General features: G+C 34.4%; 1 protein-coding gene and 1 pseudogene across 8 annotated transcripts in view; one reads left to right on the top strand and one right to left on the bottom strand.

Moving 5' to 3' along the window:
- RCOR3 (REST corepressor 3) overlaps positions 1–27,426 on the top strand; it is a 46,793-nt gene that overhangs the window by 12,198 nt on the left and 7,169 nt on the right. For 7 of the 8 annotated variants that reach the window (XM_016166497.2, XM_016166502.2, XM_016166498.2 and 4 more), the window contains 6 exons: positions 349–510; positions 1,871–1,995; positions 2,718–2,796; positions 10,788–11,006; positions 15,325–15,402; positions 23,323–23,380. In XM_016166497.2, coding sequence (XP_016021983.1) covers positions 349–510; positions 1,871–1,995; positions 2,718–2,796; positions 10,788–11,006; positions 15,325–15,402; positions 23,323–23,380 — 721 coding nt within the window. The remainder of the gene's footprint in view (positions 1–348; positions 511–1,870; positions 1,996–2,717; positions 2,797–10,787; positions 11,007–15,324; positions 15,403–23,322; positions 23,381–27,426) is intronic. The other variant, XM_016166500.2, reaches the window with a different exon arrangement.
- On the bottom strand, positions 20,279–20,623 carry LOC107521635 (annotated as a pseudogene).

The raw sequence follows: 27,426 nt of genomic DNA on the forward strand, positions 1-27,426 counted from the left end.
TAGCATATTTTTCTGTACACATTCACAAATGAATAAATGTGGGTAAAAGTCTTGCTGTGAGCCTACAAATCTGCTTTAGTAATTATAGTCACTCTCCTCAGTTCACTGTGTTTCCTAAATTCTGCAGCAAATGTGGTATGTAAGAACATTCCTTGTTCTGAGGCCCTATTTAAAAGAAATAAATGAGGTCTGCTACTTGGGCACCCCTGATAAAACACCCCAAACTGTGAGTGTATCTTCAATTGAAGTCATAGGCTTAATATTTTAACCTAATCTGTGTTTAACTCTCTTAAGTATGTTAGAACATAAGTCCATTAAAAACCAAAGAGGAATGATTTCTCTTCAAAGGCACTTGGCATGTTGTTCTGGCATAAACATAACATTGAGAAGTCCCTTGCTGATCTCCCTAATTTTACTCCCTTTCCGGATGAGTGGACAGTGGAAGATAAAGTCCTATTTGAACAAGCCTTTAGTTTTCATGGGAAGAGCTTTCACAGGATTCAGCAAATGGTATGGAATTTTGGTCTTACTGTGATTCATACCTGAATGATATATTATGCTTCCTAATTATTAAAAAGAATAAAAGATTTCCAATCTAATTTTAATTTTTAAATATTTTGAAATAGGTATATTTGCATACCATTCTATTTTCTTTCATGCACAACAGTTATGTGCTATTTTATTGTAACAAATTAATTTTTATTACGACTTAAGTATATTTGTAATTGTGTTATTGAGTTTGTTGTTCCAGGGAAATATCATAATTTCAGTTTTATTTTTAAATGTTTCATTTTTTTTAACAAAGGATTTTATTTTCTAATTTATATTCCTTTAGATATGAAAATCAAAATTTTAAAAATTCTGTAATTCAGTATTGTTCAGGTGCTGTTGATTTTTTTTTAAGAAGAAAAACTGCTCTTTATTTCTAGTTTTTAAATTTTTAGTATTATGTCAAAATAGTATAAGCCTGAGAAGTTGCTGCATTAAACTCTCTTAACTTGAATGGATAATGTTAGCAAATATATCTAAGTGTCTTTCATACTTGAAGAGAACATTTTCGATTGAGCGCATATATCTTTGCCTATATGACAAATCAGTGCATGATCATTAGTCACTTGAGTACCCAAAGACTTTATTTAGTAGCTAAAGTCTGTTTGCATTGTTATTTTAAAACCTGATTTAAAACAAAATGATTTTAAAAATTCATTGTTAAGAATTTAATAGCTTTGTTTTGAAAACATGCTAACTGAAAGAAGCCACACTTGAAAGGTTATATGTTGTATGATTCCATTTACATCGAATGTTAAGAATAAACAAATCCATAGAGGTAAATCCATAGGGACTAAGTTAAGGAGAGAACAGGGAGTGACTGCTAATGGATGTAGGGTTTCTTTTTGAGGTTATGAAAATACCTGGAATTAGGTAGTAATGGTTGTACAATATGGTGAATATTCTAAAAACCACTGACTTGTACACATTAAACTGGAGAATTTTATGGTATGTGTATTATATATCAATAAATTTACATAGGAAAAAAAGAATTTGGTAACTCTTTAAGGAAAGTAAATATTGAATTACTGGTATTGACTGTGCTGGGAACTTCGGGGGCCGTTTTCACTATGTGACATCTTTCCCTTCTCCCCTCCTAACGAATAGGCGTATTCAGAAATGTCAGTGATATAGGTATGAGTAGGATACTAGGACTATGATAGCACTTTTTAGCTCTATAATTCATAAGGGTATCCATGAAAATGTTTTTCATGTATGCCTTTGCCAAGTATCAAAGAATAATATCAGAAATATTATTCATTCTGTTAATTGAAGCTTATAAATTAAATTTGCTGATATTAACATGATTTTTTTCCCCAAGCTTCCAGATAAGACAATTGCTAGCCTTGTAAAATATTACTATTCCTGGAAAAAAACTCGATCTAGGACAAGCTTGATGGATCGCCAGGCTCGTAAACTAGCCAATAGACATAACCAGGGTGACAGGTAGGTTGGATGCCTTTATATAGTTACATTGTTAGGGGCATTGTATTGGAGTGCTTGCATTTCCTAAGGCAGAAAAGCAACACTTTGTAAGTACTTCTTATCCTTACATTCTTGTGTTTGCTCTAGCAGGAAGAGCAAATGATCAGAAATCTTAATAGAAGAACTCTCTTCAACTATCTGTTAATCATAGCCAGCCAACATTGCAACTGAGTTATATTTGAGCTGTGTTTGATCACAAATGCTTCCTTTTAGTATTATATATTCAATACATGTATTTAGAATATGTTAAATATATTCTCTAGAAGATGTTCTTTCCACAATTAACTGAAGTCCACATTATCGTAGCTGTATCTTTATGGTAGTATGAAATCATTTTGCTTCCTTGTTTTTGTCTGTCTTTATTCTCCAACCAGAGAACCGAAATAATATTATATAAAATTAATATATAATTCTCTTTCCCAAATGATATTTCTTTTTAAATATCTTTCCTATTGGGTTTCTTTTTTAGCTAGAAATGTTTGCTAGAATAATTCTGTGTGCCTTAAATTTTTCTAAACAATGCAGAAATCTAAATTATAAAAGCTTACCTTGCCAAGGATAACTCTTGTACTGTTAGGGAATATTCAGTAAAATTACTACCAAGATGTATGATAGTTTAATATGAGCATGGAAATAGAATAAAAAGAAAGGAATTAAGTTTACTAATCTCTGTCTCTTGTCAGTGATGATGATGTGGAAGAAACACACCCGATGGATGGAAATGATAGTGATTATGACCCCAAAAAAGAAGCCAAGAAGGAGGTAATGATGATCATTAGTGAGCTTGTAATTGTTTTACAAATCCACTCAAAAAAGGAATAGTACCTCATATTAAGAAAAATATTTTTACATAATGATTTAGGAGGTAGTAAATTTCAAAATTAAGGGTTTTTTGAAAAACAGTATCTAGAACTCCAGTTAGTCGGTGGTTTAAGTAATTTTTGGGTTATCATTCAGAAGTATTAAAAGCCCTGCCACAAACCCTAATCTTTAATCTATAGAAAGCAAGTAAAACTACCCTCAGGTGATACAGTATTCATTGTAAAATTAAGCTTCCTCATTTTGTTACCCTATTTATCTCGAAAACATTTTTTCTTCTTTCATGTTCTAACAAATTAAAAATGAGTAGCAGGTTTACTGACAGCAGTGAAAATTGGAAGCTGTCTCAAAGGAAGAGGTGGAAGAATCCCCAACTAGAAAAGAACTCATATTCCTCAATGTGGTGATGAAAATGATGACTTAAAATCATTATGAAAAGGCTAAGTTGATATACATGCTCATTTATTAAGGCAAGGAATTACTTGTAAAAAATAGACCACATATTGATGAGTAAAGGCTTAGGAGGTATAGATAGCTGTGGTATAATGAAAATAATAGTGAAATTGGAGACAAAATATGACCTCATCCAATTTAATGACTCCCATTCCTCTTAAAGAACTCAGTGCCATGGCCCATTCTGGCCTTTCTCATCATCTTAAGCTCTTTTATCAATGAAATTTTGAAAATCTTATTCTTACCTTAACTTAATATTTTTTTGTTATTTTACCAATTGCTAGTCTCAAATTCCTTGATTCCTTCTTTTTTTTTCAAGTTTGCCTAGACCCAGTTATCAGCTACTTAAATTGCTTTTTCTGATATCTTTAACCCCTCTTCTTCCCCTCCACACTTTCCCTTATTTTTCTGCTATACCATCCCTAACCCTGTAAAACCACAGTGCTGGAATCAGTTGCTGTTCTTAGTCTGAGAGGCACAGCAGGAGAAAATGGCACAATTATGTAAATTCTTGCTACTTACAAAATGTAGTTTCCTATCTCAGGATAGTCCTTAGTGCCTCTTGTTTTTTAACTTATGAGTCTCAGTTTTTTTTCATTAGTAAAATAAAAATAATAATTTTTTTTTTTTTTTTTGAGAATCAAAGAGGTAATGTATAAAAGTACTTAGTACCCAGTACGGAATAAATCTTGAATAAAAGTTTCTGTTATGCAATTATCTGAGCAACTGTTTTGAACATTCATTCCTTTCTACACATCGCGTACCACCTCTCACACCCCCAGAAAAACGTGGCAGATAATTTTACCTTCTACTTAGGAGAAAAAATTTCAAGCAGGAACTCCTTTAAATACCAGTCTTTCCCCTGACCTCTGCTACCATACTACTGTTTTCATCTGAGTGTGTTTACACTGAGAATGTTATATTAAAATTATTATATTTTGCCCACTAGATGTGAACTTTTTGAAGTCAGGGGCCCAGTTACATTGTACATCTTATATTCCTTACACATGTACACTCCAAAGTGCAAATCTGTAGAAAATTTTTATAGGTTTATTTGAACCAAACCGATTGCATATACCAGGAAGTAAGATTTCAAACGGTCCTGAGAATAACAGTTTTGTAGCTTTTTTAAATGCATTTGAAGTTAAGGAGGGAACTGAAGGAAGGTTACATAGAGGTGGGAGAAGGCAAAGTGGGGATTGAATTATAGGAAAGGTAACAAGATTCTGTGCTTTTTTAAGGGTGGTTACTCCTTTAGAGGTATTCTGACATCTTAGAATTATGCTAACCCAGATGCACAAGAACCATGGAATGGACAGGGCTGACTTACAAACCTCCCTAAAGAAGTTATAGGCCTGAGGCATGACTATCCACCATGCCCTGCCCATTTTGGAATTTATGATCAGATCACCCTGTGAAGTTAGCTTTCTGTAGAACCCCTATTTTTTGTTCACACACAGTACTCACTATTCACTTCTTTGCGGGTACTTGATAAGATCAGACTTTTAAAATGTTATAAATCTGGTAATATGAAATGATACTCATTAATGTTTATTGAATGAACAGTCTGCCTGGCTGCCCCTCTCAATTAAGAAAGGTTCCTGCCCTTCATCTGTGTAATTTCACTGCTCGTTTGAACCTTTCCATTCCTTCACATCACCTCTAGGACTTCTCCCAGCATTACATCCCTTCTCTGTGCCATATTTTCATTGCAGCCCAACGTTATATACAAGTCTTCCATTTAAAAGCATAACTATCAACCAGTTTAGAAAAAAACTATACTCCTTAGAATTATTTTACTCTTAAGTTTGCTTCAGTCAGGTTTTTCTAGTCCTTCATTTCCCTGAAACTGCTGACAGGTCAACAGTGACCTACCTGCCACATCCAGGGATTGATTATTCGTTGTATTCTACTTGTGCTTTCTATACCATTTCAAGTTATTGACCCCTTCCTCTTTCTGAAAATCTCTCTTGGATTTGTGTAACACCATTCTCTGATTCCTGTGTCCCTTTTTAACTATTGTGTCTCAATTTTAGTGCCTCTTTCTTAATTGATTTTATCATTACATTTTAAATTCTCTCTCTCAAATAACTGTAAATTTTGTCATTTTCTCTTAGTTCTTCTGTGTGACTACCTTATTTTTAGGTTCTCTTCTCTGAACTATTGACACTTTCTGTCTTAATCTCCATGGCTCCAGACTCTCCACATCACACATCTTCCAGTCCATTCTTCACTCTGTTGCTAAAGCAATCTTTTTAAAACCAAATCTGTTGCTCTTAACCCTTATGTGGGTTTGTCCATAAAACAAAACACAAAGTCTCTAGCTAGGATTCGTCTGCCCCACCCTGCATGTTTTTAGTTACTAATTGTGTTTTAGTTAAGTCTTAATTCCCTGGATTTCGCTGTGGTTATGTTGGTTCCTTTTTTCTGGAGTTTCCTTTCTTCCCAGATCTGCCTAGGAAATTTCTCACGATTCTGTAAGATGTAGTTTCTCTTTATGAAATCTGTGCTTTATCTTGAATTAACCATGTCCTTATTTTTCTGTAAAGCTGTTGTAGATTTCTGTAAATCTCTTGTTTACTTATAATCTCCCCTCCCCCACCTGCCTATTCCTGCATGGTAAGCTTTTTAAGAGCAATAATTCTATCAATTGGGCTTGGTACATAGTAAGCATTCATTTATTTATTATAATTATAAAGTCCTAGTTACTGTACAAATATGAGAGATTAAGGATTGGGTTTAGTTACCTAGAAAATGTATGTATGTGGAATATTCTTTTTCCAGTTATGCGAGATGATCTATACAAATTTGGTCTTTTGTTTGCTCTGACCTCATCCTATTAGCAAATGATTGAGGAGAATATAAGTTAAAAAGTGTTAAAAGGCCGTTGCAGGCTCGGGGTCCAGGGCTGGCACTGCATGTCAACAGCTTGCTTCATTTCTCTGCTCTTTCAAAAATGATAAGAACGTCATGCAAGGGGCGATACTATATTATTGCTAATGTATGTTTCCTTAACTGCACTTCCCTCCCTTCTCTCCAGAGGGAACCTCTATCCTGCAAAGGGAGCCCTATCCTGAAATTTATCAATTATTCACTTCCCTTTTTTAATAAGTTTTATCACATATGTCTGTATCTTTGAGCAACTCTCATTTACTTTTGTCCATTTCAGACTTATTTAAATCATATGTATACTTCAGCTACCTGAATTTTGTTGTTTTTATCCAGTATGTTTTTGCGATTCATTTTATTGCTGTTATAGTGTTCCATTGTATGCATATGTCACAACTTATTCATTCTCTTACCAATGAACATCATTTTCAGTTTTGCATTATGATGAACAGTACAAATAAGAAATATCCTGGATACAAATATATAAGAATTCCCATGGGACAGAGGTTCTTAGCTACATTTAGCATTGCTCCTGTAAGGGGCACTTAAAATTATGGAGGTATTTTTGTTGTTACGACGATTGTAGGGTATCACTGGCATATAGTGGGAAAGGGATGCCAGCTCTCCTAAAGTGCACGGCACAGATCATTCCAAGAGTAATAATACCCTGCAGTCGTTTAGAGTGGAATTATTCTCTTTTATAGTACAGTGGTCTCCCATTATGCATGGGCGATGTGTTCCAAGACCAGTAGATTCCTGAAACCACGGATAGTGCCGAACCCTACATGTAGTATGTCTTTTCCTGTACATACTTACCTTTGTCCTTAATGACCTTCTTTAACTCCACTGGAAATATAGCAGCAGCTTTTTCATTGGCAGATGCAGCATCTCCAGTAATTCTTACATTTTTTGGTCCAAACCAATTCCTGAATCTGTGTAACCATCCTTTATTTGCAGTAAATGGCTTGGTGTGTCTCCTTTCAGGGGACTCTTTGCTGATGTCTTTCTATAGGCTCAGTGTTTTCTGGTGCAACATATGACCATTAACCAGAACGTGTTTTCTGTTCATGTCTTCCATCGACAGATTTGATGCCTTTTCCATCTTAACTAATTGTAGAACTTGCTCATGTGACTGGAAGTTGATATATTAGCTGTCAACCAGCATTCCTCTCTAGCTAGGTGGTCTGTGAGTAATCAGTCTGACTTCTTACCATGGCCTGGTTCCTCCAAAAGAATCATCCCCAAAGCACTCAATGGAAGCTACCCAGCTATTTCTGGCCTAGCCACAGAAGTTACTCAGCTTCTGTTGCATTCCATTGGTTACAAGTGAGTTACTAAAGTTTGATTCTACAGTATCAAAGGGAGGTGATACAGAACCCCCACTTCTCAATGGCTGGAATGTTGAGGAATTTGATGATATTTTTTAAAATCTCTAAGCCTAGAATATGGAATTTTCATAAATGTTTTATCATATGTGCTTGAGAAAACTATATACTCTCAATTACTAGTTACAAGGTTTTGTATGTGTTTAGTAATTGCCAGCTTTTCAGTTCTGTGATTGAAATCTATATTCTCTTACTTCTTGCCTGTTTGCTAGAGTTGTTTTTAATGCCATTTATCTGCTTATGTGATCAATCATTGAGAACTGATGCTTTTTCTATTTTGAAGCTATTATCAGGGGCATAGGTGTCTAGTATTGTTTTATCTTGTGGTTGAATTGAGCCTTTTGTCAATATACAGTGATCTTTTATCTCTTGTAATGTCTTCTGCTTTGAACATTATTTTGTCTGGTGTAACTCTACCATTTATCTTTTGTTAAGTATTTTCAACATTTCTATATCCTCACATTTTAAGTATGTCTGATAAGGAGGATATGGGTGGGACTTTATATTTTATCTGGAGGTTTAGTTCTTCTAATTGAGCATGATCACTGATATATTTGTATTTTTGTTCTTTTTTATTTTTACCTTCCATTTCCCCTTCTTCATCGCCTTTTTTTAGCATTAAGAATCCATCGCTTCTTCCATTTTTTTTTTATTCTCTACTAGTTTGAGATTTTTCTATATTTCCATTCTTATGTCTACTCTAGAAATTTTATCCTGTACATTTAACTTCAAAATCTAATATTGGTGTTTTTAATGACTTTTTGATACAAGGCCCTTAGAATGCTTTGACTTCAACCACTAGTGTCATGATTTATATGTTATTTTTGTCCAGTTTTAGTTACATCTGGGTTTAAATTTCACAAACGTATAGTCAGTGTTTATTTAGATTTATACTCACATGCTTAAAATTTATTTTGCTTGCTATTCTTTCTTAAATCTTAGGCCTTTCTTCAAAAACAATTTCCCTTTTTCACAAGTGAATTTACTGAGGGTCTATCATTTGTAAACCCAGTTTTGTAATGTTCAAATGTCTGTTTCTTCCTTGCTCTTGAAACCTTAGTTTTGCTGGTATTAGGCTCTTAGGTTGACAGTTAATTAGTTGAAGATATCCTACTTCTGATTTATATTATTGCTGTAGAGAGATCTGCTGTCAGGCTAATTATCATTCCTTTGGAGGTAATTTGTCTTTTCTCTCTGTTCACTTTCATGATCTCTTCTTTGTATTTAGTTTTACCATGATGTATTTGAGTATGGATTTCTTTTTTATACTTGTTTTGGATTCAATGTATGTTCTGAATCTTATGTCTTAAGTTCTATAAAGTTCTCATCTGTTGCATCTTTGAATATTGTTTCTCCCTCATTCGCTCTAGTTTTTCCTTTTGGATTCCCATTAGAAATATAATGGAATTTCACATGTTTCTTAATCACTCATATTTTCCATCTTTTTTTCTTTCCATATTTCCATATGGCACTGTGGGCATTTTTCTCATATGTACATTTTAAGTCAATAATTTTCTTTTAAACTCTGTCTGATCTGCTAAGTAATCCATCCATTGAGTTTTTAATTTTGTTTTTAATATTTCTTATATCTAGATGCTCTGTCTGGTTCCTTTGCATATCTGCTTGTTCAGTTTTGATAGACTTCTATTCCTTATAAGAATATTTTGTATTTTCAGTTTTAGTATTATCTTTATTTAGTAATGCTAACATCTGTAATCTTTGCAGATATATTCTATTGTTTGCTTTTCTTTCTCACTCATAGAACTTGCTTAGCAGTTTGTGGTTGTGAGCTTGTTTTCCATGAAACGTACTTGGGAAAATTTTTAAGACCTGGGTTTAAAGTGTATTCTTCTAGAAGCAGTTTGCATTTGCTTCTGCTAAGTGTCTGAAAGCCCTACCAACCTGAGACATTCTAAATTTTTGATTTGGGGGTTTTATTTAAAGCCAGACAGGTAATAGAAATTTAGTCCCCAAACCTGCCTGAATATAGGCCTCTGGTTAGGGAGATTTGATTTGGTTTCTTTTCCATTCAGCCAAGGATAAGGTAGGCATGACTCCCTTTAATTATCTCCCTCTGCAGGGCAGAGGCATTTTTTCCTACTTGCACAATGACAAAGTCCCTCTCCAGAATTCTGGCTTATCTCCTGTGCCCTATACCTGCTATCCATTGAAGCCTGGTCTTTAGGCAAATGCCAACTCCTCCATCCTCGCTTATCCCTCTGGATTCCTGCTTTCTAGTCATTTCGGCTCTCAGAGGAATGTCCTCACTTCCCTGCCTGCTCAGAAAGGAATTTTTAAAGATTTTTTCAAAAAATACTTGATCTAGCAATTTTAGGAGCACTGTAGTGGAAGGAGTTTCCCTGAACATCAAATCTGCCATGTGTGGCTTTGAGTTGGATTCTAAGCAACTAGTGGATTATGTGTTTTATTACACAGTCACTTTATGACTTTTACTCAGAGTTCCTTTTCTAAAGAATTGATTATTAAATCTATTCAGTGAAATAGCCTTCAGCCTAATGGATACAATTTCTTTTGGATTCCTGTCTCAGAAACATGGAAAAACATTGTATTTTTATATCACACTTTAAGAATATTAATTAGAATTTTCTTAATGTCTTCCAGAATGCAAATTCACATTTTGTTTTATTTACAGATTAATGGACTCGGAATTTAGAAATGTCATGATTAAGATAATTTTGTGTCCTTTTTAACCGTTAGAGGCATGCTTCTTTCAACAACTCTAAAGTGAGAATGAAATGTTATCTTTTTGTATCAGCTATCTAATCTGCCACTTGTCATTATTCGTAATTTGCCCCTTTTTTACTTTCTTCAAAAACTTTGTGCTTAATGACATAGCTCTTTTCCCCCCTTTTATTGCTTAGGGAAAATACATTCCATTTGAAGCAAACTGGAGTTAAGTCCAACTTATTTTTTTCTTATTTTCCTGTAGAAAGGAAACATTTTATTGAGTGGATTAATCAAGGATATGTTATGTTGTATGCTCATTTTTCCCCAGTTGATGAGTGCAGTGTGTGTGTGTGTGTGTGTGTGTGTGTGTATGTGTGTGGATTCATATATAATGTAATTGGTTAGAAGTATTTTTTAGGCGTACTTCGTACAGAAGATACTTCTTCTAGTAACAGACTATTTTCAACTTATAAGTGTGTAAAAACCAAATGACCTATTATTCTGCCTTTATTCTTCTAGGGTAATACTGAACAGCCTGTCCAAACTAGCAAGATTGGACTTGGAAGGAGGGAGTATCAGAGTTTACAACACCGCCATCATTCTCAGCGTTCTAAGTGCCGTCCACCTAAGGGCATGTATCTAACCCAGGAAGATGTGGTAGCTGTTTCCTGTAGTCCCAATGCAGCCAACACCATCCTGAGGCAACTGGACATGGAGCTGATCTCTTTAAAACGTCAGGTATTATATAAAAATCAAATTTGTAATGATTCTGTCCATTTTGCTTATCTACTTTTACCTCAGTAAACTCAGTTTTTGCAGATTTTTCTCAGCTACCCATTTACATAAGCTTCGTTCTTTAAAATTTACTTTGTTTTCAAATTGTGAGATGCTGTTTTAGATTAGAATCCCACCATTGCTACTTGTTAGCTCTGTGACCTTGGGAAATATTTGAATCTGTCTATATTTCAATTGTACATCTGTGAAATTGAAGATAATAATCATTACTTTTCCTACAAGTTGTTGGGAATTATTTGAAAATGACACATGTAGATTGTTTAGCAGTGTTTGGCACATTTTGAAGGCTCAGTGAATAATGGCTATTCTCTTCATCATCATCATTCTCACCAGTAGTAGTAGCAATGGTATTGTAAAGGTATCCTCATCATAGTTAGGTAGTGGGTCAGAGTCAGGATCTGGAGGGTGTGAACCTAGGTTCTCACCCTGGTTATACCATCTACTTCCTATGTCACCTTAGGGGACCTGCTTAACTACTCTCAACTTCAGTTTCCTCATCTTGAAATGTGGATAATAATACTGTGGTTGGGAGGAATTAAACAAGATAATATGTGATAAGTGCTTAGATCAGTGCCTAGCGTGTAGTAAGTGTTAGTTAATGGTTGTTGTTCAGTCTCAGCCTTTCTCAGTCTTCTTTTCCCTTTTTATTTGTTACTGTTGTTATTTACGCTACCCCTTAGGTCTAGGTGCTCTTTTAGGTCTATAATCTTGATCTGTATCAGCCAGCTGTGATTTTCTCCCAAGCTCTATAGCTGTATATACCTACCCTGCTAGACATTTCGTCTAACCCTCAAAAGACTTTTCTCTGTTCTCTGTCTGTTGAAACATAGAATCATTTTCAATTCAGCCCTTGCCATTATCACTCCCCCAACACACAAACCCAGGTGGTGACCAAGTTATGTGAGTTTTATCTCTGAAATTTCCTTTAAATCAAACCCCTCATTCTTAATCCCATCACTACCCTTGTTCAGGCCCTTCTCAGCTTCTGTCTGATAATGTCTGTTGTTGATTCTCCTAGCTATCCACTTTTCTTCAGCACCCCGTTGCACATTGTTGCCCATGTTATCTTTTAAAAATATGTCCTGCTGTGATGAAGATCACTTACCTTAAAGCTCTTTATTAATTTCTATTTGCCTCTAGCAGGTTACAGCAGAGGTAGACAGGATTTCATAAGAAGCTCATGTTAAGAAATATGAAGTTTATCATGAGTTAGGAAACCATTGAAGGATTTTAAAGAGAGGTATAACATGGCCATATTTACATTTTTTGGCTATATCTCTTTGCCTTTTTATTTTTTCTTTTTTTAGTAGTTGCTCTAGGGGTTACAGTATGCATCTTTAGCTTACAATACCATCCTTGCTTAGGTATTATAATATACAACCTTAGAGTTAATATTTGAACACTTCACATAAAATGTAAGAACCTTGCAACAGTATAGTGTAGAACCAGGATAATTTCTCTGTATCCCAAACAGTCAGATTTCGCTATCCCTTAACCCTGGTTACTCATCCAAAGTGCTCTTGTATTTGTCTTTTCATCTCCAGCAAACTTTCTGAATAAATACCATGTTAACTTCTGCTCTCTTACCACCCTTCCCCATCCAGTTTCTGTCCCACACCCCATTCCTGTTCTACCACTGAAAAAGCTATTTTAAGATCATTTATGAGAATGTTGTCAAGTCTGTGCCTTCTTGGTTGTAATCTCTTATGACTATTAGTAATATTTGACACTGACAGCCACTTTTTCCTGCTTGGAATTTCTTTCCTTCGACTTTTATGACACTGCAAACACTTGATTACAGCTAATTAAGGAGAAGGGGGAATCAAGGATAACTCTTTGCTCCCTGTCTTGAGCAAGTATATGTGGTCCTGTTCACCGAGTGTACATAGTATATTTGATTGACTACTTAGCCTTTAGTTGAACCACAAATGTATGTATGCAGGACTCCCATCTTCCCAACCACAGCCCTCCTTCTCTTCAGAGAACTTCTAAAACGCTTTGCCTATAATATTTTTAAAGTGCTCAAATTTTTTTTAATGAATAAAAGTACTCAGTCACTTGTATTCATACTTTATCCTCAACATTACAGTTTACTTCACTTATAGAATATTTTTATTGATTTTTATAAAGGAATTTTTTAAACCTTTGAGACCCTTTCTTGGTTATTTATTTGATGTATAACATAGTAAAGGGATGCATTCTTAGGTTTACAAATTTACAGATTTACAAATTTTAATATCCCAGACATAACTCATGTAATTGTTGTCCAAACTGAATTCTTCTATATCCACTCCAGTTATCTGTTTCTCTTTTTGCATTTTCTGTCTCGGTGAACAGGACCACATATACTTGCTCAAGACAGGGAGCAAAGAGTTATCCTTGATTCCCCCTTCTCCTTAATTAGCTGTAATCAAGTGTTTGCAGAGACATCTCAATATTGTTTCACAGTCCTTTCTTTAACCCATGTCTGTGTACCACCAGCACCACGCCTTCATTCCTGCTGTTTTAATTGAAGTCCTCACCTGGATTGTTAAATTAATTATTGTCCATCTCCAAATTACTATTGGAATTAATTTTCTACAAAGCAAATATGGTTATCTTGCTCCCTTGCTTAAAAATCCTTTTAGATACTTCCAGTTTTTAGGCAAAATTCAAATTCTTTGGTCTGACTCCAGCCCAGCTGCCCAAGCTTTAGGGCTCTCCCACCTTGCTAATGCATCCTGCCTGTAGGGTGTTCCCCTCTCAGCCTCCTTTGCCAGCTCAATTCTTGTTAATCCTTTAAAACTCAATTTAGGTGTCTTCTCTGAGAGACTGTCCCTAATCTTCCCCACAACCCCCACCCATTAATAAACATACAAACACACTCTCTTGTTCTTTTTCTCTCCAAGTCCAGGTTAAGTGTTTTGGCATTTATCATACTTTTATTTATTTATCTCCCCAGTTATCTATGAAATCCTTAAGGACTGAGATTTTGCATTTCTCTGTATATCTAACATGCCTGAATAACCATATTTGAACCAACCTAGGTTTATACATTTTAGCTATGTTTTTAAGATCTCTGAGGGGAAAAAAAAATTCACAAATCACTTTATAAATATTTGATTGTCCATACTGAAAAAAAGAAAAATCAATGAACAAAAATCCTAATCTTTAATATTCTGTGTAGAGATTAACAATATTACTAATGGCATAGTGGTTAAAAACTTGGCATAGTTCAAATTCAGGATCTACTTTCTATATCTATACCCTCGGGAAAGTTTCTTAACTTCTCTGTGCTTTACCTTCCTCATCTGTAAAATGGTTTACAGTTCTATAAATCTTTTGAAAACATGAATTTGTTCCAACACAGTTGACATACTAGGGAACAATTTGAGAATTTCGCATTTGCTTATTTGATTTTTCTTAGCAAAAGACTGAACCTAACTATCTGAGTACATACCCACACACTTCCAATATGTACTGACTACCTCAATTCACTGTGTGTTACGAGCCATAAACATCTATATATTTCTGGTGTTAAAACTTTTCATCTGATTTCAAATAATCCTCCTCCTACCACTTCTCAATAACTCACAAGCTGCAACAATTTGGACATCCACTTTCATAAGCATCCTTTAGATCTTTTTCAAGATAAAGTAGCATCTTTATTGTAGCATTTGTGCATTTCTTTACCATTTAGAATATGTAGAACTGTGGTATTGTTTTTATTAGGCTTCTGTCTTGTCTTACGTGTCATTGATGAAGTTTCTGAGTGTTGTGTCCCAAGCTCCTTTTCCCCATAAGCCCTGTTGTTTTATAGCATGATTTTGCATGGTACAGCGACTTTTGAGAACACATATGTCAGCTTATCACAGAACTGATTTTCTTACTTCACAAAGTAGTTGTGAGAATTAAGTGATTTATTACATGGGAAGCACTGATAATGATGCTTAACATAGTAAACACTTAATATCCATTATTATCATTATCATTCTTACTGGAATAATTGTTATTTAATTAAAACATTATAGTAATGAGAAATATTGATGTATTTTAATTCCTATGTGTACTAGTTGTCTTTGGTTATAAGAGACATTATTAAAAGATATTCAAATGTTATGATATGTGAACTGTGTCTATTGTGTGTGTGTGTGTGTGTGTATGTCTATCCTCCTGAAATCAATTTAAGAGGATTTTGGTATATATCCTTTCCATTTATTGAGTACTTAAAAATTTATCTAAGTACATGATCTAATTCACATTGTGGGTTATTTTGTTGAAGGTTCAGAATGCTAAACAAGTAAACAGTGCACTTAAACAGAAAATGGAAGGTGGAATTGAAGAATTCAAACCTCCTGAGGTACGTAATTGAAGAATATATGCGACTAAGTACTGTGAAACCTTGTTCTATGAGTTATCCACTGTTCGGCTACTATTTCGGTCACATGTATTGTTAATATTTTGAAGGTTTTATAATTTGGATAATTTGTTAGGTCTATTTTGTCATTTAGATCAGCGGTCCCCAACCTTTTTGGCATCAGGGAGCAGTGTTCCTATGAGAATCTAATGCTTGATGATCTGAGGTGGAGCTGAGGCGGTGATGCCTGCGCTGGGGAGCGGCTGCAGATACAGATGAAGCTTTGCTTGCTCTCCTGCCGCTCACCTCCTGCTGTACAGCCTGGTTCCTAACAGGCCATGAACCAGTACCATCTGCAGCCTGAGGGCTGGGGACCCTGATTTAGATAGTCTAATGAGACTTGGCTACTGATTTAAGTTAAATCATTTCTTTCCTACCCTTAGCAATTCATTTCAAGTAATTAGAGAATATAGCTGTTTGAGTAGGCCCAGTGCATGTGAAACTAGGTCATTGATGAGCAAGCCAGTACATTTCTGGGTCTGCAACAATGTTTGCTTAAAGCTCTTTTCTACTTGTGTGACTTGATAATACAACAAGAAAAGGATCACAAAAAAAGGAGCTCATTTTAACAGTTTGAACAAATTTTTATTTTAATTTAAGGCATTTGTCTTTTGGCTTATATTTCAAATTAGGATTTTAGTATGTGAACTTAAATTCTTGTACTTGTATCCCTGAAAATATGAAATCTAAAAAGAAACTTAATATGTTTTTGAGATTTGTGATAATTATATAGTACTTAAATGCCCATGAAGTCCAATTCAGTCTTTTCGCAGAAGCTTCTGTTATAAAAATCTTTTTTTCTCTCTTTTTTAAAGACTCCTGTGTTGTGCATATGCTTCACTTGCCTTTCTATACATGTATGTAATAACCAAATCTTATTTGATCCTAACGGGACATTTCCCCCCGCAAATCACAGGTTGACTGAAATACCTGTAAACGAAACGTGTGTGGGGGTTGGGGGGAGGCAGAAGAGTGGTGCTTCGGAACTAAGGCACCGCATGCCGTCTCACTCGTTAGTCTTTCAGAAGGAAGAGTCGTTATGAAGAAAGTTGTTTTTGTTTGTTTTGAATATCTCTGTCAAGGTTAGGAAATGGAAAAAGAATGAAATATACATAGATTAATATCTCATTCCAAACCTACAGGTAAACTGAAAAACGTTCTGGTGATGTTTATTTATTTAAAGACCGCATAATACCAAGAATACTACTTTCCTTTGTTGTATTATTGCAACAAAAAATTATATAAATTTTGTATTGAAATTAATTTTATACTATGCATTAAAATGCATAAAAGCAGTAAACTTCTAAGTGCCTATAATTTAATAATTAAATTTTAAAACACAGCAAATATTAAAAACATTATGGGAATACCATGAAGAACTCGATGCCAGTAAGTTTGAAAATTTAAACAAACCTTAGAAATTCCTAGGAAAATATGTCTTACCAAAATTGTCTTAAAAAAAAAAAAAGAAAACCTGAATGATTTATAGCCATTAAATAAAATGGAAGAACTATTAACATTTTTCTCATAGGAAAACACCAGGCCTAGACAGTTATCCAGAAAAAGTCTACCACATTTTTAAGGAAATGATCATTCTAATCTCAAATTTTCCAGAAAATCGCAGGATAGTCTCACTCATTAACATTATATAAAGTAAGGTGTGCGAGTGCAGTAGCACTTTATAACTTTTCTATATGCTGCCTCACTTGATGCCACATGAATACATCCAAAGTAGATGAAGCAAATAGTATTACGTTATACAAGGAAACTGGGCCACAGGTTAACTGAGGTTAACTTAATCAAGGTCACATGTCTAGTAAATAGTAAACCTGTGGCTCGGTTAATATACTCCCTCTTTTGGAAGTCTTTATATAATAGCAAAATTATATAATAGATTTTTTCATTTAAATGTAGTTATTGAGTTAGAAGTTATCAAACACTTATTACACCTTTTGGTTTATTGTAAAAATAAATCAAAATGAAACAACTACAATCTTAGCACTGCCATCTGTACATTGAAGTTTGAATATTTCTTTGATTTATTGAACTCATATGACTTGAAAATGTATATATGTTTTATTATCTAAAAAATGCCCAACATATATTTGTATTTATCATATTATTCCTATTGCTTTTAAAAGGAGAGCAACCTGAAAAGAAAACATGTATTTCAAAATACTAGATTAACAGTCATAGTAAAGACCTTGAAAAATCATGTATTCTATCCCCTTAACTTTGAGGAAAAATTTTTTAAAAAAAAACTCTTTAACTTTAGGTAATACCTAACCTAAACATCTCTAACCTAAATCTCATAGACAACTAAATGACGTAACTCAATTGGAAGTAAACAGTTACTAAGATGCTTTGCTTATTCATTTGGTTCTATTTGTTATTTTCATTTAGGGAAAATTTTGGTGAAGAAAGTTCATATGTCCATATGTATTTAGTGATCACCTATTTCATGTAAGGCACTGTGCTAGGCACTGTGGGAAGTATGTGTTTGGAAAAGGGGAGACACAAAAATGAGGAAGAGATGTATTTTTCTATCAGCTTTGGAAAGAACTTGCAGTCTAGATATCATAAAAGAACCTGATTAAAGTCGTATGATAGATTTATGAGCAAAGTATTACAGGAAAACAAGTGGTCATTATCCTGGCTAAGCTCGTGAGGGAATACTTCCTAGAGGGGAATGTTTCAGGTGAGGTTTGAAGGGTAAGTAGGATTTTGTACTTATATAAAGGGCAGGCAGAAGGAATCCTATGAACAATGGTTTGGTGTTAAGCAGTACATTCAAAATCTAAATGTAGTGGGGAAAAATAATAGCACCGTTAAAAACCAGTCAGTAGGTCTTCCCTAGACATTTGTTGTGTGCTCATTATTGTGCTAATTATAATTACTATTGCGAATTCTATAGAAGTGTAAATCTTAAGTAGTATATTGTCTACTTAGGAAGGCAAACTTAAGTGCAGAGGATAAGTGAACATGGTGTATGAGGGAGATCTTTACAAGGTTTCTTTGAACAGGGACTTCTTTATAATGGAGATCAGAGGATAAACATCTTTATGAGCGCTAGGAAGAGAAGTCTGCCTTTTAAATTAAGTCAAATGGAAAGACCCTATAGTTCCTTCAATGTAGGAAGAAAGTAATGAAAATTTTTTAATTTTAGGAAAGTTATCTTGTCAGTATTATACAGAATAATTTGGAAGCTTTACAGCTGCTAAAATACCAAGCATGTGAGTGATCAAGTAGGATTGGGTATTAGTTGTAGAAATGGACAGCAAGAAATCCGAAGAACATTGTGAAACAGAAATTAGTGTGTCTCCTTGAAAAAGTGTGAGAGGTGGCATGTTTGGTTATGTTTTGATTTGTTTGGGGTGAAGGTGGATAGGTGGGGGCAAAGAGATGAATGAATCCAGGAAGGAAGAAACTGAGAAGGGAGTGCCTTTTGAAGCTAGAAAGTTTCCCCATCTGTGGATGTTTTCCATAGGTGGGTGACATTCTTTCATATGGACATTGGATGGAATTTTCAGCATTGGGTAGAAGGTTTAACTTGGCACCCTTTTCTAACTTTTCCCACTCAGAGATAGTATAAATCTTCTACCGACAAAAAATTGGAAAGATGCGAAGACTAATTTAGCAGGGAAAGAATGTAGTAAAGATGCCGAATTCACTAAGGCTGCCATAAATTGTACTAGAATGCTCTTTGGTGCCTGTTGTTATTACTAGTATATGTTGGCTTATTTTATTTTATATTAACATTTTATTATTTTTAAAACAATGGTATTTTAGACTGGAGTTTACTGTAGACTGTTTAGTAATACAAGTGCAGTAGTGCTGACAGTTCTGCCGGAACTTCATTTTTCAAGTGTCTGCCCCAGAGTGAACAGTTATGAGGCTGGAAACTATGAACTTGCTATTCCTTAGTCAGTTTTCACTTTCACATGCCTCCTGTGTGAGCATCTCCTTGACTTAGTAAGACTCCAGCATTTAAATATGTATTTATAGTTTTCATTCAGTACTACCTTTAAATTTGAGCCAAAGGCTTCATTTGGGATTTAACTAAAAAACTAGTGGTCTGTTCCAGTGCTGGAGAAATGCCTGACTATGTGGACTTATGTGCCTATCAATTCATAGGTAGATTTTAGATTTTAAATAAGGTATGACTCCATTGTTTTCCTTTACAAACATTTTCTGGGCCCTTAAAAAATGTTTGGATAGATGAATCCGTGTTAGCCTCAAGTGCAACCTGCACTCCACCTGACTGTCCTGCCTAATAATACCTCATTTGTGGTGTATCCCAAGTTAATTTGTCATCTTAGCCTTGCCTTCCCACATCTCCCACATCAACATGTCTTAGCTTCTTAAGTCCTTAACAGCATCCCCGTTTCCCCAGCTTTCTAAGCTTTAAGTCTTATTCTAGTTATAATCCTGCCCTTCTCCTGCTGCTCCCTCCCCAACAAAAAATCTTGCTTATTAAATGCAGTGTGAATTTATCAGCTTTGGTGTTTATTGCCCTTCCAAAAGCAGCCCTTACTGTAGTTTATGTCAGTTAAACATCACAGCTTTCCAAGCTAATTTATCACTTGTTCCTGACACAGATCCTCTTGTTCCCTATATTTGGTGTGCCTTCTCATTCTTGCCTTTCAGAAACTTCTCTTTTAAACCCATCTCAATCTCTAGCTCTTCCAATTTTCTTCCTACCCCATTCCAATCACTGAGACTTTTCCTCTCATCTCCCTCTGCCACCCCCTCCACCCCCCATCCCCCACCCCCCGCCCCACAGAGTTCAGCTTTTTACTGAACAAATTACAAAATAGGTTTAGTCAAAAAGACCAAAGCCCATGTCATCATCAGACTCCTCAGATTCTTCTTTCTTTTACTTTTACTTTCTTCTCAGCTGGGGTAGCAGCTGTGAAGGGGCAGTAGCACCTGCTGGTGCAGCACTGCTCCTGGGGCAGGTCTGCCAGCCCTTGCTTTTCAGATGAGGCTCCAGATGTTGACATTGGCCAGAGCCTTTGCAAACATGCCTGGCCAGAAAGGTTCAGCATTTACATCAGCTGTTTTAAAGAGGGCATTGATCTTATCCTCTGGGACTGTCACCTCATTCTCGTGCAGGAGGATGAGGGCTGAGCAGATTACAGGCAAGCTCCAAGGCAGAGCCCATGGTTCAGGCGAGCACTCTGCTGGAGCTTCCTTGAAGGACCGAGCACCTTACCAGCAGCTGAGGAAGGGGCTTCCTCTCATCTTTGAATCCCCAGAATACTCTGTACTTTTTTGGGGTTTTTTGTTTGTTTGTTTGTTTGTTTGTTTACCATCTTAACAATTTTATTTTTTAATTATTTTTTAAATAGTAAAAGATTTATTTGTGTGTTTGTTGAAGAAATAGTTTAAATTTTCCCCCTGTCTACCTCTCCCCTCCCCCTGTACTTTTCTGTTCTCATAATAGTTATTTGTGTTCTTCCCATCTCATGATTTGCTTATATGCTGAAAATAAGGTTTCATAGTACAAGGTATTTCTCCCATTTTTTTGTTCCCTTTTCGTTAACAATACCTTTCCCTCCAGTTTCTACATCAGTTGATCAGTTTCATCTTCTGTTTGTCCTGGCACTGTGCTAGATTTTTTTTACATATATTCTAAATTTAATCCTCGAAACAGCTTGCAATGTAGTATTACAAGAGATCCTCAGCATCCAAAATGTTTGTTGATCTGAGGAATGCATGGAAAAGCAGAAGTTGCCAAATAAGAAAATATTCTCTAATGAACTTAAGCACTTATAAAACTGGACTCTACTCACCACCTTTCCTGAGTTAACTGTAGCTGTTATCTGTCCTGTTCATCACATCAACATCTTGGTGGATTACTCTTGCTAATACAATGCAAGGCAAATATAGCACAAACTGAAAGGAAATTATAAACCTTGCAAAAGCTGTAAAACTTCATGAAGTCTATGAAAGTACCAGAAAATGGCTTTAATGACTGGCAGCATCGTTGATAGATGAATATCTAGCAAAATTAACAATTGAAGAAAAAAGGATGATGACTCATGGATAAGGACTTCAAAAAAAGAATAATTTGATTACCAAAAATTGAGAGCCCTGGAGAAATTTCTTGAAGTTTTCAAAACAAAGACAACCCATTCTTTGCTCATGTTGTAAATTTCAAAGCTGGAGAATGCTATACCATCGCATAGTCAGAAACAACATGCCAAAAATAAAATGAAACTTATAAACAAGATCACTAACTATTTTTATAAGTTTTAGTTTTGTATCACAAATTAAGTTGTAGTCAACCCTTTATTTTTTAACCATTTAGTTTGAAATATTGGAATCTGTTTTAAATAGGTTCCAGTACCGTCATTGAGTACAAGGACCTGTTCTGTCTCCTTTCACAGCTGCTAACATCAGATTACCTGGGTATTAACTCAGACATTAACTCCTGTTCCTTTCTTGTTATTCCTCTTTATGGGGAAAATAGGTTTTTAAATTTTCTAGTTTTTCCTCTCTCCTTTTTCTTTTCATTTATTTCTTTTCACTTTTTTAGCCTTAGTTCACCATTTTCTTATTACTGCTTGTATGCGTCCTGTTCCCCATCTTCCTCTTTACCTTTTTATTGTTGTTTCTTTGCCTCATCACCAGCATCCTAACCCCGAGGCTTACCCACGCCTTTGCCAGGCCTGCTTTGCTATCCCATTTATCTCATCTGGAATTCAGTGCTTTCTATTTTAGGTTTTTCCCTCCTTTACTGTGAGTCTTATTTTACTTTTTTCTTTCTTCTCTAGTAATTGTTTTTTGAATTTTGAATTTTTGTTTTATTCTTCTGATTACTTATTAAACCTCTTCACTCATGGCAAGAAAGTTGGCATTACTCAGAACCCTGTAGAAACTCTTATTGCTGAGACCGTAAGATAAGACCTAAACACCCTTTCTCATAGGAAGCCTTTCTTCCTGTTTTGCCCAGCATGTCAATGTATCACATTAGACCACTTTATCTGGACAGTTTCTACCGCAAACCTCTATAGGCTGGTATACATATTTCTGTCCCTCTCTCTGCTGCTAAAGATCCTTATTACTCATCAGTGGGTATACACTAATGAAATTTGATTAGGTGTTTAATATTGTAATATTGTAATGATAAAATTCCTAAACGGAGTTTTTCTAAAATAGAAATATGGAGAGGAATATGGGAAGTCTTGGGTGGAAATAATGTTACAGCGGGTCACTTTCTGCTTCAAAAATATAAAGAAATATTTTAGGTCTTAGGCCTGCTCAACAGTTCTATGTTAATTTATACAACACTGTTTTTGGTGAGGTAAGAAAAGGTTTCATCAAAATATGAAGAGAAATTTTAAAGAGAGTCATAGATCATCTCTAAAGAAAATAACATCTTAAATGTTTAAAACTAGGATAAAATTGGGTGAGAAACAGACAATATAATATACAAAGGATGTGTTATAGAATTGTACACTTGAAACCTATATAATTTTATTAACCAATATCACCTCAATAAAGTTAATTTAAAAAACAGGCTAAAATTAATATCTACAGTGTGTGATAGAAACACAGTGCAGTTGGAAAATAGGTAACTCATAGATTTTCTCTGTTTTAATATCTCCGAGTAGAGTATAAATGTGAATGTTGTTCATTCTCCCAATGGGTACATTTCCCTTTTATTACCTTTTGTGCGGGTAAAGGATAACTCAGAATATATTTTTTAAGCCTTATGAAAATGAAATCTTCCAAAATCAGAGTTTCAGTAATCTCATGTCTATAATATGGTGAAAAGTTAAAAAAAAAATAAATAAGCACTTTGGAAAAATGTCTGTCTTCATATCCTCATTAGGAAACTTCTCTTTAATTTTGTAGTCAAATCAGAAAATTAATGCCCGTTGGACCACAGAGGAGCAGCTTCTAGCAGTGCAAGGTATATTAAAGATAAGCAGTTCTTGTTTTTAATAATTATTTAACTTGTCATGAAAGGTGGCTACCATAGTTCTTCCTTTCTTTTAGAAGGGGATCAAGAAAGGGCTCTTATGTTCACCACAAAGTACTGGTGACCAGGAATTCTGTTTTGTATTTGTGGCTGTGACATACTGAGCCTATGTGCATTTTGAATCCTGAACACCACGTAACACATTCTCAGCACTAATTAAATGATGGTGATGCGAAGTTTGAACAAGTCTAATGGTTTCTCTGTGCATCTGCTTCGGTATTCTTGCAGTTGGGTTCGCTCTTACTATATCAGTCATTGATAACTCATGGTTAAAAACATGAATAAACTATTATCTATTTCTGGTTTCTCTGTATAATAGTGTTTTCTCTATTTGATGAATGTCAGGTACTGAAAATATTAATGGTATGCGTAACTTTCAGTGTATTATAACAACTTAAGAGATGTGCTACTGAATATTTAGAAACCTGACTAAAAATATATATATTGATTTACTAAAGAAAGACTCAAGAGATAGATCAAAAAATAAACAAGTGGAATTTTAAATGTACTCTTTATGAGGACGCTTTGTCGAATTTTATGGCAGACTATTTTATATTAGAAATACCCTTGGACAAATTGGAAGCATTATAAACTTGGATTTTCTCATGTTCAAATTACTTAAAGAAAGGCAAATTGTATATTTTTGTTCAATGTCATAGGTTTTTTCCCCTTCAAGATAAAGTATCTGCAGAACTAACTGTGTAATTGTAAGCTTGGTCTACAATTTGTTTCTTTCTGGTTGAGCCTTCTCGTCTTCAGTCCTAATAGCTCTTTCATCAGGGTTAACGTCTTCTGTAAGACAATTAGGCCCCAGTAAAACACAGAAGTATACCTTTAAAAATATTTCCAAGTATTCAGACAAGGAGAACATTTTTACCTCAAAAGTGCTATGCAAATACCATTCAGATGTGAGAATAATGTAATTAAAGATTGATTAATAGATGACTGCAGTTGGGGTTAGAGTAAGAATTACCAGCCAGTGTGATTTGAAAATGTCACAGGAGCGTGCCCACAGGATGTCAGCCTGCTCTTTGGCTGAAAGAGCACAACACAGTCATTTCATGAATAAAAAGACTTGATCCTGTGCAGGCAGGGTGCTAGACGTGCATTGATTGAGCACATCTGTAATTGTAGAACTAAGTTTCTGAATGAGTCAGAACAAAGTTTAATTAGTTTATAATGTTCCCTAATAGCTGTTTTGAAATTAGAAACAATTTAAAATTTTGATTAAAACTTTGTTTTTGTAATGGCTGCTTCAGATTCATTTAGCACAATGACTTACGGCTCTAATATAGATGTCTGAGTAGGCATTGCGATTGTTACTCAAAGCCTGTGTTTCCCTCCGTCACAGTCTGCAGCCTATAGAATTTAACCCTGTCCCTAGTATTCAGTGGCTGAAAGGTTAATTTGTTAATCCTGTACTCTAGTGTAAGAAATTAGTCCAGTGAAAGGATTTTCTGAAGAAAATCACCCAGGGAGATCTGGGCTAACGTTTCTCCGTACAGCACTCAGGACTTGATGCTGTCAGCAGCATTGCTTTAAGTGCTAGAGTCCATGGAATCCTGTGGCTGGGTTGGGTGTTAGGCAAAGCTCCATTCAAGAGAAAGGACGATGGCAAGATTTACCAAGATTTACTATTTACCAAAATAGTGTGAGCTGTACCTGTGGACATTATCTCCTCATAACTATTAAAAGAATGGAGTATTTATAGGCAAAGTCAACACTTCCTCTCTACTGAGATATATCCAGTATTCTTATGCACATCTTAAAGTAACCTTTAAATAAATTATGCTGATGAAGCAGTTTGTATGGGAATAGGTACGTTCTTAGCATTTCAAAGTAATTTCTTAATACTATGTTAATGTATTTTTTTTATTTGACTCCTTGGAATTTTTGTTTTTACTTTCAATCTTTTAAGTATTTTTAGTTTAGTTTTTTTTTGGGGGGGGGGTGTTATTTTATAAAATAATATGAAGCTATTTATATCCAAAATAGTTATTTGAGGGAGAATTAAAAATTGCCATCTTCTCCTCATCTGCCCACACATTTTTATAATGCTCAGAAATGTGTCTTATAAACAATATAATCATATAGTAATGCCACCTGTACCTGAGTCTCAGTGTGGTGAGGTACATAATTTCAGTTTAATTTCATCATTTATGGTTTGCTATTACGAAGTACTTACCTTAGCAGGCAATCGGTTTTATTTTCTCTTTTTATCTTTATGGTAAACTTTTATATGATGTTATTCTTATGGCCATTTCAGTTTCATAAAGTAATAAATCATTTATGTGTTGATAATGACATATTTTAATTTGTATAGTGCACACATTCAAGACATTTTACATACATATTATGATTTGACCTTCATTTGTTAAATGCTTTATTTTATCTTGCTCATAGTTGACTATTACAGTGACCCAGAGAGAAAAATGTTGACTCTAGTGTCACTGGTGAGATTTATAATTCTACTATTAAATAAAACTTTTTGTCATAACTCTTTTAAAGCCAAATAAATACATTATGACCATTTCCTAGGGCTTAAATATATATTTCCTATTTTACTTTTCATCTACTTATATTGTTGTTAGCCAACTACTAGTCATTTAAATAATTAAATAAGTGAATATTGTTTTAATAATATTTAAATAAATAATAAACGTTTCCCCCCTTCTTTCTTCCTTATTTGGAAGGGGGACAAATCATGCTCAGACCAAATGGGATGTCTGTGTAGTCTATTACTTTATTATGTTAATTTTAATTCTAGCTATGTTATAACTTCAATAACATTCTTCAAGAGTCCCTAAGTGGGATATTATAGATGTTGATAATTAAATCCTCTTAAAATACTTGCTAAGAATAGTATTTCTACAACTTCTATAATCTATTACAGCCTTTAAGTATCTAGATTTTCTGTTATGACAGATTAATTAACTATGAAATCAGTTATAATCTTCACATATTTGTGTTAATGGTGAAATATCCATTTGTAGTTTGTGCCATATAAATTTTATCTGATCTATAGTGCTTTTAGAAATTATCCTAGAATTAATCTTGATAATTTATGTGATAAATATTTCTTATTTAGCAAGAATTAAGAAAGGAATTAGATTCTAGAGGTGTGTATTTTTTTCATGTAAAGTGGAATAATCTCTAGCTATATTCAAAAAATAACAATATAAATGATAGTTCAGAACGTTTTAAATACATAGGGGCAAAAGCATGGTGTACAATATTTGCCATTTTATCTTAAATCTCTTAAATGTACAGTATTCATTTCATAGTCATTAGTACTAAATATATATATATATATATGCTCACCAACTAAAATATTTGTGTTATTTTACGATAAACAACAAAAAATGTTGCCATTTTTATCAAGATGGCAACTTTAATTTGGGGGGAGTCATATATTTATTTATTCGTTTGTTTACTTATTTATTTATTTATTATTGCCTGTCTTCTCATATAAGACAAGAAATGACAAAACTGTGTTCCAAGGGGTTATGCTTAGAGTTAAATGTTACCTTCTCTCTTTGTAGGTCATACACTCGTTCCTTTTTAGAAGAAATGAAGTTACAAATCTAGAACGTGTCTTCTTTCTGATTTTATCTTGTACTTTCAAAAAAAGCCTGAATGGCTCCTTAAGTAGGAGAAAAAGATTTGGCAGTTGATTAAGACATAAGGAGTGTAACTTAGTACATGAACGATTAAAAGGAAATGGAGATAAGAGAATCATACCTTTACATCTAAAAGGCACCCATGCATTTTGGAGAGTTTCTTCTTTTATAGCAGATATCCTAAAAATGGAGGTCCAGAAGTATTATTGCCAGCTCTCTGATGCGCTTGGCATTAAATAATTAATGATTCAAAATTCCCAGCATTTTTATGGTGTAATTTAACTTAAAACAAGGAAGATGGGAATGCAAGACTCAAAGGAGAAAGGTTAGACATTGGAAAGAGAATATGATTTTGAC

This window comes from Rousettus aegyptiacus, unplaced genomic scaffold, assembly GCF_014176215.1.
Source record: "Rousettus aegyptiacus isolate mRouAeg1 unplaced genomic scaffold, mRouAeg1.p scaffold_m13_p_17, whole genome shotgun sequence".
Classification (NCBI taxonomy): domain Eukaryota; kingdom Metazoa; phylum Chordata; class Mammalia; order Chiroptera; family Pteropodidae; genus Rousettus; species Rousettus aegyptiacus.